This window comes from Prionailurus viverrinus, chromosome B4 (genome assembly GCF_022837055.1).
Source record: "Prionailurus viverrinus isolate Anna chromosome B4, UM_Priviv_1.0, whole genome shotgun sequence".
NCBI classification, from domain to species: Eukaryota; Metazoa; Chordata; class Mammalia; order Carnivora; family Felidae; genus Prionailurus; species Prionailurus viverrinus.
This window is the reverse complement of record NC_062567.1, coordinates 40,381,591-40,395,873: the sequence shown is the minus strand read 5'-3', so window position 1 is coordinate 40,395,873 and position 14,283 is coordinate 40,381,591. Positions and strand designations below refer to the sequence as shown.

Below are 14,283 nucleotides of genomic sequence, written 5' to 3'. Positions count from 1 at the left end.
CAAGGAACTGCCAAGAGTATGTGTTTGATCTGTGGTGGGTTGATGCAGTGGAAAAGGTAGATACCCTTCCTCAGTTCCTGATTTATTTCTTACATGACAGATACACCTATGGGAAACCTGTCCCAGGACTTGCAACTGTGAGCCTGTGCAGAAAATTACTTCATCATTCTAATTGTCAAAAGAACGAGTTCTGTGAGAAATTCAGTCAACAGGTTAGTCTACAATGTTCTCGCTAGGGACTATCAGTGTTGACAACAGCCACCCTGTTTTACTAACTAGAAAGAAGACATCGGAGCAAGCTTATCCCAATATATTCCCCACCAAAAAAAAGAAAGACTTTCTATTCTTAGTCAATAGAATTCTCATTTTGATGACTAACCCTTAGAGAGCAGATGTGAATATTAAAGGCCAACTAACATGTTTAACCCAAAGAAATTGTCTCGGCATCAGAAAGAAAATGATAAATTTAGTCTTCGTCAGTATGGTCTTAATCAGTATGGGACTGATCAATTTTTTTTTTCCTCTCTCAGCTCGACAGCAATGGCTGCATCACCCAACAAGTAAACACAAATGTACTCCAGATTAAAAATATGGGTTTTGAAATGAAACTTAAAGTGGAAGCCAAGATCAGAGAAGAGGGAACAGGTGTGAACTCCAAATTAATGTGGGGAGTGAAACCATAAGCATTGGTTTGTTTTCCATAACAAAACAACGGCCATAAAGAAGGTGGAAGGACATGAATTTTAGGACTAAAGTAACTTCCAAGAGTACTTACTCTTCTCTACATATTTTTAGACATAGTACTTACTGGAAACGGGACCAGTGAAATCACCAATACTGTAACCAAACTCAGGTTCGTGAAAGTGGATTCACACTTTAGACGAGGAATCCCCTTCTTTGGACAGGTAGAGTATATTGCAATTCACAAATAATGAAGTATCTAGTTGTACCTACCATCAGGGCATGATGATGTAGCCTACATCTAGTTAGCGATATCAATTAGACCCAAAACATGAAACCAAGAAAAAGGACCTTCCTTTGTAAATATCACCAATAAAATGTACAAACACATACGACAGTATTTTGGGAATCAGAGGTACTATTTCTTTTTAGAACATGTAGCTAATGAAGATTCTTAATGTGATATGAAGTAGTGATTATGTCAAACCTTCTCTACCAACCGTCTTACAATAAATATATTTCTGCCATTATCCAGCCAGCTTCAGAATTTTAAGAGAATTTCTCACAAATCATTCTCAATTATGGCTGCGAGTATCCTCCTTTATATCCGTTGTTCTATTTATTTTTTTTTTAATTTTTTTTCAACGTTTATTTATTTTTGGGACAGAGAGAGACAGAGCATGAATGGGGGAGGGGCAGAGAGAGAGGGAGACACAGAATCAGAAACAGGCTCCAGGCTCTGAACCATCAGCCCAGAGCCCGACGCGGGGCTCCAACTCACAGACCCCGAGATCGTGACCTGGCTGAAGTCGGACGCTTAACCAACTGCGCCACCCAGGCGCCCCTCCGTCGTTCTATTTAGAAGCAAGTGGATAAGTGGCTTTATTTTTAGGCATAGGACCTGTAATAGCATATATTTCATGGCCATTATTATTAAATTATTCTCATGCCTAAGGTATACATTTTAATTTTAAGTAATAATTTTACCCTTTTTATAGTTATTTATAATTATTCACCCATTTTATAACAATGTATTTAAAATAACTTATAATTCTTCTCAAAAAGAAACACTTTTTGTGGGGCTGCTTATGGGGTTTGTCTGCAGAGACGAAAAAGACATGAGGATCCAAAAACAGAGTAAAAAGATGAGAGAAATGAGGATACAAGTGGAAAAAAATTTGATTTTGTAGTAAATATGGAAGGGTTGTTTTAGAGGTTTGCTTTTGCTTTTTTCGTTCAGTTATGGCAGCAAAGGAATTTGTTCCCATGAGTTCTGTCTTCTCTGAGTATTATCCATATAACTTATCAAGTACGTTTCTTCTCTAGGTGCTTCTGGTGGATGGGAAAGGTGTACCCATCCCCAATAAACTTATCTTTATCTCTGCAAGTGAAGCCAATTATCTTTACAATGCAACTACCAATGAACAGGGTCTTGTACAGTTTTCCATCAATACCACTAACGTCTTGGCCAACAAAATTTCTGTTGTGGTAAGTATGAAAGAAAAAAAAAAAAACAGAGGACAAAGAGACACCTCGGTGACCATTATTTATTCAAACACGAGGAAGCATACATTGTATTTAAGAGATAGAAATGAGAAGCTGTCCAACTTAGGGATAAACTTGGGAATTAAAATTTTCATTTAAAATAACAAAGACAGGGGCGCCTGGGTGGCTCAGTCGATTAAGCGTCCGACTTCAGCTCAGGTCACGATCTCGTGGTCCGTGAGTTCAAGCCCCGCGTCGGGCTCTGGGCTGATGGCTCGGAGCCTGGAGCCTGCTTCCGATTCTGTGTCTCCCTCTCTCTCTGCCCCTCCCCCGTTCATGCTCTGTCTCTCTCTGTCTCAAAAATAAATAAACATTAAAAAAAAATTAAAAAAATAAAATAAAATAAAATAACAAAGACATTAGAAGAGATACTATAGAAGTGTCTGATCATTTCATTCGCATTATCTTTAAAATTTTATGTATCGTGCAAAAAAAAAAATGCATATAGGATTTGGTCCTGAACAATATCAGTTCCTCAATAGGTGAGTAATTCATGTAATTTGTTTTCTGTTGTTTTTCTCTATGTCTACTCAAATAACTTTAAGAGTGATTGGAACCCCCACACATTCTTCGTATATATTGCCTAATGATGAGGATCAAAAGATTTCTGTAACTAAAAAGACTTTGCTCTTGTTTTTTTTGTTTTTTTTGTTTTTTCAACGTTTATTTATTTTTGGGACAGAGAGAGACAGAGCATGAACGGGGGAGGGGCAGAGAGAGAAGGAGACACAGAATCGGAAACAGGTTCCAGGCTCCGAGCCATCAGCCCAGAGCCTGACGCGGGGCTCGAACTCACGGACCGCGAGATCGTGACCTGGCTGAAGTCGGACGCTTAACCGACTGCGCCACCCAGGCGCCCCAAAAGACTTTGCTCTTGTAATCTCAAGCAAAGAAGTGGTAAAAAGATAATGATTTATTGATTCCAGGTTAGATAAATAGCATTGAAATTATTTCCATTTCCCAATGTTGACATGTTAATTCAATTTAAAATATGGAATGATGCTTAATGTTTTCTATGTGATAGATACCTGCTCTTCCTTAGGATTGAAAGGATGAATAGAGTGTCCCTATATTTGAAACTCTACAATCATAGTTACAATTATTAGTATGATATATTTCAGGGCAATCATAAAAAAATAGGAACTTTATCATGATAGCAAATACAAAGGTCCACAAAATACACCTAGTAAATTGCGAAAAAGAAAGGATGTGTACTCATAAAATAGCTAAGGAGCAACCACTGCGGGGGCAATAAATAGAATTATCTCCTAGACAACATTTTCAAGGTGTAAATGTCCCAAAACTACAAGGGCTTAAAAATCCAAAGTCATAGTAATGATAAGAAGCATAGATGATAATTGGCTGGGATTATTTACAAACAACTTTGAAGCCCTTACAGTTATAAAATATTACATTAATATATACAACATAATTTCAATGAAACCAATTTACAAGGCACTTCTCTTATCTAAAGATTTCCTTTTATGCTTGTTAAGACTACTTGCCATTCTCACTGGGACGTCATTGTTCCTCCGGCCTTGCGCTACAGAAGAAAAGGTAAATCAATGACGATTTGGCAAATTCAGGGCAAAGGAGATTAATTTCTAAATATTTCCTTTTAATCTCTGCAATTTGAGAGGCTGATAATTTGTTTATTCGGTGGTGAACAGGGATGAGGATGATGCACAGTATATGTTAGAAGGGAAGACACAAAATTTTAACTGTTCGTTTTGGTGGGAAGCTAAAGTGAAGACTATCGAAACAATATTCTTTGTTTTTCTGTTTTATCAGGCCTTCCACGAGCAAACTAGCTTTTGTTTTAACTATGTATGGTTAAGAGAAGAACACCAGGGTGCTCAGCACCTTGCGAGGCACGCTTTCTCCTTCAGCGGGAATTATGTTCACCTGGAGCCTGTGGCCGGTACCCTGCCCTGTGGCCAAACTCAGATTATCAAGGCATACTATACACTCAATGGGCAGGCCCTTGGGGAACCAAAAGAGCTCATTTTCTATTACCTGGTAAGAATAAGGCTACAAAATATATTTGGAGTTCAACGGTAGACGAAAGTGGTTAAAAAGCCAGGAATGTAAGAATTGCCTGTGCACCGCCATCTTGCTTTCTTACCCATGTTCCCCTTGATTCTTTGATTTTCAGGCCGTTGATTCTCTCTGGCAGAGATTCAAGGACAGAAAGCAGGTCTTGTGGGGAGTACGATGTTGAGAAGTGTGTTAGGCTCAAAAGGTTGTTTTCGTGTTGATTTTTCATTTCAGTTCATGGCTAAGGGAAACATCATCAGATCAGGAACGCATGCTGTGCCTATAGAGCCGGGAGACAGTGAGTATCTTCAAATCCGTTCCCCGCCCCCCATCTCCTTCCCAACACATCCAGCTTTACACTTCAGTGACAGTTCACAAATGGGGAAATTATTCTCATTATCCCTTGTAACAAGGACACCAAAGAAAATATAGATTCTCCTTATGACCCTAGCATTTTTTTTACTCAACACAGTCAACGGATAAATGTGATTGCCTACTATGTGTCAGGCACTCTGCTCGAGTCACACTTTTTTTCTCCCAGTCTGTCTCTCCCAGCTGACACTTCAATTCCAAATTCAGAAAATCGAAGCTTCCTTCTGTTTTTTAACCCTAACAATAAACGTGTATTGGCCATCTTTAACCTTAGTATTGCAGAGGAGAGAGTTAGGTATCATGGAGAATGAGGAGGAAATGGTGATAGATTTCTTTTTTTTCCCCTGCTGTGCCAGAACTCTGGGCTAGGCTCTCTTGTCTCTGGGAAGGCTCGCTCCCTTCAGCACTTAATGAGGATGCATACAGTGCCGCCAGCATGAACTTGGGAACCTCACACGTGAATCTGAGTGCACTTCATTAATAAGTCGTGGGAAAGGCAACCAGGATTATTTTCCACTCTAATTAAATCATGTCAAGATTTAAATCACCGAGAAAAGAGCCCATGAGCATGCTCGTAATTAACTAAAATTAAGGCAAATATTTCACCAAACTCCACTGCACCCCAGAGCTAAACGTAACGATGCTTGAAATTATGATTTTCTTAATAGTTTCCTCCCCTATCAGGCTGGAAAAATAAGACATCAATTATATTTTTATTTTTCCATATTGAAACAGTATTGGAGAAGGTTTAATTTAAACGAAGTTACTGGGGCGCCTGGGTGGCTCAGTCGGTTAAGCGTCGGACTTCAGCTCAGGTCACGATCTCTCGGTCCGTGAGTTCGAGCCCCGCATCGGGCTCTGGGCTGATGGCTCAGAGCCTGGAGCCTGCTTCCCATTCTGTGTCTCCCTCTCTCTCTGCCCCTCCCCCATTCATGCTCTGTCTCCCTCTGTCTCAAAAATAAGTAAACGTTAAAAAAAAATTTAATTTAAACGAAGTTACTAATTAGCACTCTCACTAATTAAAAATTATTTGGGGGGCCCCTGGGTGGCTCAGTCAGTTAAACGAGGGACTCGTGACTTCAGCTCAGGTAGTGATCTCATGGTTTGTGAGATCAAGCCCCTCCCCCCCCATCGGGTTCTGAGCTAACAGGCTACTTGGGGTTCTCTCTCTCTCCCTCTCTCTCTGCCCCTCCTTTGCTCACACTCTTTCTCTCAAAATAAATAAACATTTTTTTAAAAATTGAATTAAACATTAAAGAGTCTGCCAGCTTTGAATATCATTTATCCCAATATTTATATAGGGATACTTTGATGTACAGAATGGACCCCACGGTGTGCATTATTTGCCTTCCATGCATCTTGTTGCCTGCTTTTCTATTTTCTATGTTCTAAGACTGCAATGTGTAACCGTTTATAGAAATAGATGACTGCCTGAAAACGTTATGTGCTGATCTGATTTTTTTCCTTTCTTGACATTTTAATTCGTGCATCATTCAGAAAAGGAAGACTCTCTACGTAGTAGTATAAGGAAGAATTTATTAATTATTTACTCCATGAAGGTATCACAAAAATGTAATGAAATTAATTCCGCCAATAATTGAAAGGAATTTCTTTATATAACCAAGTGAATTCACAAGTATTTATAATAGCACTATTTTATTTTTTATTTTTTTTTTAAATTTTTTTTTCAACGTTTATTTATTTTTGGGACAGAGAGAGACAGAGCATGAACGGGGGAGGGGCAGAGAGAGAGGGAGACACAGAATCGGAAACAGGCTCCAGGCTCTGAGCCATCAGCCCAGAGGCCGACTCGGGGCTCGAACTCCCGGACCGCGAGATCGTGACCTGGCTGAAGTCGGACGCTTAACCGACTGCGCCACCCAGGCGCCCCATATAATAGCACTATTTTAACCACACATTGTTATTAATTATCGATCTGTTCTTGTGCTCGCTTCGGCAGCACATATACTAAAATTGGAATTATCAATTTGTTCTTCATAAAGATACTGCAAATCCTTGACTCTAGCAGATAAAGGAACCAGCTTTGTTCAGAGTTTGTCTATATGCAACCTTTTTCATTGCTTACATTTAACTTACTCATATCATTCTTTTCTTATACTACTCTGCAGTTTTGATATCAAGGTGCAAATTACTAATTTCAGAACAATGTCTGAGTCTCTTTTAAGTGCAGAATTCAGATGTTCAGCGACCAAGCCTTCACAAAATTCATTACTTAAAGGTTACCTTCTTTCCAGTATTCCCTGGGGGGGAAAAATCTGCCATAATTTCTTTTTCTGTTTTTGTGATACTTCAACCTACTCTTACCTGCCATGGTTCACTCCAGACACAGCACTACAAGGGTTGAAATCACCCTCTTTTCACAGCAAAACTTTCCTTTTTAGGGATCTAAGTTAAAACTTGATCCCTCCAATGAGACAATGATACGAATGCCATGACACTGCCTCGGCCATTCCAAAGGACTGAGGGAGGGGGGAAGTGAGTGGTCAAATGGACATTGCATTTCAGATTTCCAACATGAGAAAGTTCTGGAGATTTGTTTCACAACAAAGTGAATATCCTTAATACGACTGAACTGTACACTTTAAAATGGTTTAACATGGTTGGGGAGCCTGGGTGGCTCAGTCTGTTGAGCGTCTGACTTCTGCTCAGGTCATGATCTCACAGTTCATGAGTTCGAGCCCTGCGTTGGGCTCTGTGCTGACAGCTCGGAGCCTGGAGCCTGCTTCGGATTCTGTGTCTCCCTCTCTCTCTCTGCCCCTCCCCCGCTCGCACTCTGTCTCTCTCTCTCAAAAATAAACATTAAAAAAAATTTTTTTAAGAAAATAAAATGGTTAACATGGTGAATTTTATGTGTGTTTTTTACCACAATAAAGAAAACATGTATTTGGAAAAAAAGTAAGCCCTCTGATTATATCTTACAAATTATAATTCTGAGAATCACCTCTGGCCTGAAATGGTTTCTAAAAGGAATGGTTTCCATTCATCATGTAAATATATGATATAGATACTCATATATAACATATATAATAAATTTCTTATTGTAAAGTTTTTAAAAATTTTTTGAATGTTTATTTACTTATTTAGGGAGAGAGAGAAAGAGAGAGTGCAAGCAGGGGAGGGGCAGAGAGAGAGGGAGACAGAATCCCAAACAATCTCCATGCTGTCGGCACAGGGTGACGTGGGACCCAATCTCGCCAACTGTGAGATCGTGACCTGAGCTGAAATCAAGAGTCAGACACTTAACCGACACAGCCACCCTGGCACCTCCCTTATTGTATCATTTTTGATTGAGCCCAGCAGCCTTTATGAAATATTCTTCGTACACATATATATGTAGAAAAACGTAGAGCTACCCTAACTTAAGTCGCTTCCAGCCCTAGTTAAGTGGAAAATCAGACACAGACATGAGTGTAAGGGACTTTCACTTATTCCACAGTCGACGTTGCAAAGGGGAAAAATAGCCTGTTAATTTCACCAAATAATTAGAATGGCGTTAAAGAGACTACGCCATTGAAGGAGTAGGCACAGGTCTAAACTGGGTAAGATCTAACACTAGTGCTCTGACCCATGACCGTCTTGTCTCATTCTCTCCACGTCCCAGGGACAGGCAGCTTTTCCTTATCCTTCCCTGTGGAGTCGGACGTTGCTCCCATCGTCCGATTGTTCATCTTTACTATTTTACCGGACGGAGAAGCTATTGGAGATTCCGAGAGTTTTGAGATCGAAAACTGTCTAGCCAACAAGGTGAGTGTCTTCGGCATGAAGTGACAACACCAAGAAATGGAACTATAGGCATCCTCCGTTTGGCTCAGAGAAAACCGAGCCCAGAAAATGAAATTAGTTGCACACAGGATCCCAGCCAGTTAACGGCAGAGTGAAACCTCCGGGCACCTAGTAATTGACAAATAATAATTTGTCAATTATGCCAAAATGCTACCAAATTTGCTACCGAATTGCTACCACATAGCTAAAGCATAGTCCAACCTTGTGTCCGTGGCGCCCTGTCCACTAATTCCATTGCATGAGGTATGTAACATGTTAAGATTCCAAAGTTCCAAAGACCTTAAAGACAGACACAAATACCTCGAACCGCCTTATAATGGGTCAGAGGTAAAGACGGGCCTCTAAATATCAAACAAGCTACGTATCCCTTATGAGCTACCAGTTGTCCCTTTAGGAAAAGACTGAGCCATTGAAGGAACTTTTTCAACAGCAAAGGGAACTTGGGAAAATAGGTTCCTGACTTTAATGGAAAGATGACTCGGGAAATGTGGGTGACGGCAGGGTCCCAAAGGTCGAGGAAGCGCTGACTGACTTTTCCCTCTGCTCTCACAGGTGGACTTGAGCTTCCGTCCAGCACAGAGTCTCCCGGCCTCACATGTGCACCTGTGAGTCTCAGCTTCTCCTCAGTCCCTCTGCGCCCTCCGTGCCGTGGACCAAAGCGTGCCGCTGGCGAGGCCCGAGGCTGAGCTGTCCCCGGCCTCGGTGAGTTCCCGGCAGCCTCGTGGGTCAGGAAGGGCCGCGTAAGGGACCACAGGAGGGTTGGGGGGGGGGGGGGAGAAGCCCCTCTTAAGAGTAAACTATGATGGGGCGCCCGGGTGGCTCAGTCGTTTAAGCGTCCGACTTCAGCTCAGGTCAGGTTTACGGGTTCGAGCCCTGCGTCGGGCTCTGTGCTGACGGCTCAGAGCCTGGATGGAGCCGGCTTCAGATTCTGTGTCTCCCTCTCTCTGCCCCTCCCCGCTCGTGCTCTGTCTCTCTCTCTTTCAAAAATCAATAAAAACATGAAAAAAAATAAAAATAAATAAATAAACCATTTTTGGTCAATGCAGTAAGTAAGCTTTTTAGACAAAATTGATATTTGCAAGCCTAAGCCATGTACCTCCCGGCAGATCTATTTATCTCTCTAGAGTACTTCTGATCTGTGAAAATGGTAATAAGTGATTCGCAAGTTACTTTCAATTCAGAAAAAAAGTGACCTACTCCAGCTTTGTCAGCAATGATGAGCCCCAGACTAACTAAAATTTTAAGTTCCTTCTTTTTTTTTCCCCTAGAAGTGTATTCATTAATAGTGGTGATATCGGGGGTATCACATTGGTTTTGATTGCTATCATTGTCGTCGTCATCATTATCACCAGCTTGCAGGCCTACTATGTGCTAGGTCTGTTTTAGGAGCTGGGGAAATCGCAGTAAACAATCACAGTCTTTGTCCCTTACAGAGGTGTCGTTTTAGAGGGACGATAATAAGAAATTGCATGTGGCTCCAAAAAATAAAAAGGGAAAAAATGGTCAGTAATTAGCATCAGGTGAAAATACTTTCAAACATGCGGTTTTTGAAAACTATCAGAAGTAGAGGGAAATTCAGAAACCGCTTTTCTAACCTATTTAAAACCAGATTACTGGGGCGCCTGGGTGGCGCAGTCGGTTAAGCGTCCGACTTCAGCCAGGTCACGATCTCGCGGTCTGTGAGTTCGAGCCCCGCGTCAGGCTCTGGGCTGATGGCTCAGAGCCTGGAGCCTGTTTCCAATTCTGTGTCTCCCTCTCTCTCTCTGCCTCTCCCCCGTTCATGCTCTGTCTCTCTCTGTCCCAAAAATAAATAAACGTTGAAAAAAAAAGTTTAAAAAAAAAAAAAAAACAGATTACTGGGGACGCCTGGGTGGCTCAGGCAGTTGAGCATCCAACTTTGGCTCAGGTCATGATCTCATGGTTCCTGAGTTCAAGCCCCACATTGGGCTCCATGCTCACAGCTCAGAGTGTGGAGCCTGCTTCGGATTCTGTGTCCCCCCTCTCTCTCTCTGCCCTTCCCTTATTTGCAATCTGTCTCTCTCTCTCAAAATAAATTAACATTAAAAAAATAAAAAAATAAAAACACTAGATTACTCATCTTTCGAAAATGCTCAGCATGATGCATGAAAAATGACATGTTACTGGAATTTGATCATTGTCAAAAAGTTATCACCGGTGAATTTTATAACCTTAATTGCCTTATGCATGAATGTTTAAATAGATTAATTCATTAACTTGCCTACCTGGGATTTATTATTATTAGGCAATACTGGAGGATAAACCAGTAATATTGAAGTTTCTTTTGGTGTTTGTTCTAGTTTCTACTTCTCAAAATTCATTTGTAGGTATTAAATTTTAAAACTGTGGGATAACTATATCAAGAATCACTGTCTTGTTTCTAATCATCAAAATTAACATTCTTCAGAAAAAAGGGTATCATAAAAAATTTTTTCAACCTTAGCCTTGTATTAACAGGTCAAAATATCTCCTCATAGCATCATAATTATTATAGAAAAAGACAGATTTCTCTTACTACAGTTTTCTATTTGAATTAGAAGATGGCATGATGAAGTTAACCTGAAAAAAAGGGACTTATTCTCTCTAGGTGCCTTCTTTGGAGAAATGCCTTTTTTTTTTCTTTTTTACACTCTGTATTTGTGTAGTCTATTCTGAGCTATTTTTCAGCTCAGCTTGTATTGAACAAGTTTAGTCTACTTTTCAATATTTTTGTGTTTATCCTATTTTGTTTAGTTCTATAAATTTAACAGTTGATTCAATTGCGTAACACAGCTTTCAACATTATAGAGATTAAAAAAAGGAGTATGAACATAATTGGAGACTTGGGCTCTTACAGTTGTCTTTACGTCACTTGCTTGGACAATAACCTGGAAAATATTCGTTTATCCAAAACAGATGGAGCATGCTCACTTATGCGACCATTTGGTTCTCCTACTCAAGAACAAAGTAAATAGGTAAAGAAGTTTAGAGAGTGTTTGTGGTTAGTTATCAAGTGCTTCATAATAATGCTTCCCCAACGTGTTGGCGTTAAACAATAAACATGTATGGTCATTCGCACTTTCTATGGATTAGGAATCCAGAAGGGACTTATCTGGGCTAAGTGACTGGCTTGTGATCGCACCTGTTCGTCAACATGGCAACAAACATGTTACTAGGGCTTGGCTGAGGTTGGAAGTCTACTTCCAAGATGTGTTGCTCATACAGTTGTTCCTCAACCACACTGACTGAGTGTCCTTGGGGTTACCTGAGTGTCCTCAGCACATGGCAGGTGATTTCCTCTAAAGCAACTGATCCAACAGAGAGCAGCTAAGGCTGCAATATATTTTATAACATGGCCTTGGCATTTACACACTATCGCTTCCACAAAATGTTATTAGTTATAAGGACCCCTGGGTGGCTCAGTCGCTTAAGCCTCCGACTTCGGCTCAGGTCATGATCTCGTGGTTTACGGGTTCAAGCCCCGCGTCAGGCTCTGTGCTGACAGCTCGGAGCCCGGAGCCTGCTTCGGATTCTGTGTCTCCCTCTCTCCCTGCCTCTCCCCCCTCACGCTCTGTCACTCTCTCTCCTTCAAAAATAAATAAACATCAAAAAAAAAAATTTTTTTTAATGTTATTAGTTATAGATGTCAGCCGTATTCATTACGGGAGGAACTACACAAGAACACAAATACCAGGAGGTAGAGATTACTGGGGGCAATTTTGGAGGCTGTGTTCACAGTTTGCCCTCTGACTCCCAATGACCTATTACCTTCCCACATGTAAAATACACTCACTTTCCTCCTATGACCCTAGAAGTTTCATTCCCAAATTAGGCCCAGGTACAGTTGATGTTCCTTGGGCGTTGTTCCTCAAGTACAATTCCTCTAGCTATGAAGACCTTGACCTAGCGCGTACTTAAGGTGTTTACCTCCACACATTCAGCATACAATGGTGGAACTGACATACTGATACTCCTGTTCAAAAGGGGAAACAAAGGCACATAGGAGGTATTGGTCCGTGGCAGTTCTGAGATCCACCCAAAGGCTGAAAGCCCTTTGGTTAGGACTCACTCTTACTCCAGCCTAGGAAATAAATATCCAAGCCCCTTGGCTCCACCCTATGGATTCTTGGTTCTTTCATTTAAGTCATTCTTCTTCAAAAAAAGAAAGAAAAAAGGTGGCCTGAGCTTGCAATTGTGTAGACATTGTTCTGTTGAATATCAGTGATATTCACCTATGTACCTATGTGGTTTTTCTATCCAAGAACAAAGCCATATAGAAATAGAAGCTTAACAGATTGCAGTAATTCCTACCTAAATTAGCGTATTTTTTTCTTTTCTTTTTTTACAGTTCATTTATTTATTTTTGAGAGGGAGAGAGAATCCCAAGCAGGCTCCATGGTGTCAGCACAGAGCCCCACGCAGGGTTCAAACTCATGAACCGTGAGACCATGATCTGAGCTGAAATCAAGAGTCAGGCACTTAACTGACTGAGCCACTCAGGTGCCCCTAAATTTGTCAGGTGATTAACTATTCATCAAACACAGAGACAGTTTAGATCTTTCTTTATTTGGTCTAGTTTTACCTCTAAACACTAGAATGAATTTTTCAGTAATCCTTGGTAATTTAAGTTGTACAATCCTTGGAAACATCTTCCCAGGTAGGTTTTATGTCAATAGAACCACAAAAATAAATAAATTACAAAAATAAAACACTGATAAAAACAAACAAAAATTTTAACTTCTCTCTAAGGTACCGACTACTTGAAGGTACTCAAGAAAGGACTGATGGTGATTATTATCACATTTCTCTCAGTTCAATGGCTATTTCAAAAGAAAAACAGGTAAGAGCTCTGTCTTTGATCTCCCCTCTGTTCCAGGTATATAATCTGCTAACGATGAAGGATCTTACTGGTTTCCCTGACATACTGGACCAGCAGGAAGAAGAACATGCAAGTTGTAGCAATCCTTATATCATTCTTGAAGGAGCCATCTACATTCCCCTAGCAAGTTATGATGAAGAAGATATGTATGACTTCCTAAAGGTAAAATCCTTATTACCTGTTAATGTACCGGCTTATGAACATTTTTATGTTAGTAAAACTATATATATATAGTTATATAGTAAATATATAGTAAATATATATTTATAAATATATATATAAATATAAATTACTATTTATATAGTAAATATATAGTTATATAGTAAATATATATAAAACTATATATAGTTATATATGTATTTACTATATAACTATATATATATAGTTTTATATATATTTACATACACATTTATATATATTTATTTATAAATATAAATATATAATATACATATATACACATATATATAATTTAGAAATATATAGTTTTAGAAAATGTTTAGCCTAACAGTTGGTAAGTCAGAGACAGGGCTAGATCCAACCTCTGCCATTTCATTGAAATATTTTCGTTATATTTAATTTGCAAAAGGCCCTAAATTATAAAATCTTGATAAGCCATAAAGCATTATAATTTCACCACTCTTTTATTGAGTCTGTGTATCCCTAGGGAATTAATCTAACATTAAGGCTATCAGGGTTACCTAGGGAAATTTCTAAGGAAAATATATTTCATGGATTCTAATCAAGTTTACAAACCTACTGAGTCACCATTTTCACAGGGTATGGAATTAAAGGTGTTCACCAACTCGAAAATCCGAAAACCACGGTCGTGTTCAGTGATCCAACCACCTGCAGGAGTGGAAAGGCAAGGAATGTATGGAGGTAAATAGCAAGTTGCTTTCAATTTTGTATAGCATCCAACAATATTAATTTGCCAAGAAAAAAATGTAAAACGAGATGGATCATGTGGC

The 14,283-nt window shown here is 39.7% G+C and overlaps 1 protein-coding gene across 1 annotated transcript in view; it reads left to right on the top strand.

Annotated features, from left to right (window-relative positions):
* The window catches only part of LOC125170879 (pregnancy zone protein-like), a 49,202-nt gene that overhangs the window by 16,135 nt on the left and 18,784 nt on the right, over positions 1 to 14,283 (top strand). The window contains 10 exon segments of the mRNA XM_047867776.1: positions 101 to 212; positions 531 to 645; positions 796 to 905; positions 2,008 to 2,169; positions 4,018 to 4,245; positions 4,498 to 4,561; positions 8,258 to 8,400; positions 8,992 to 9,141; positions 13,313 to 13,477; positions 14,092 to 14,194. Of these exon segments, the coding sequence (XP_047723732.1) occupies positions 101 to 212; positions 531 to 645; positions 796 to 905; positions 2,008 to 2,169; positions 4,018 to 4,245; positions 4,498 to 4,561; positions 8,258 to 8,400; positions 8,992 to 9,141; positions 13,313 to 13,477; positions 14,092 to 14,194 (1,352 nt within the window).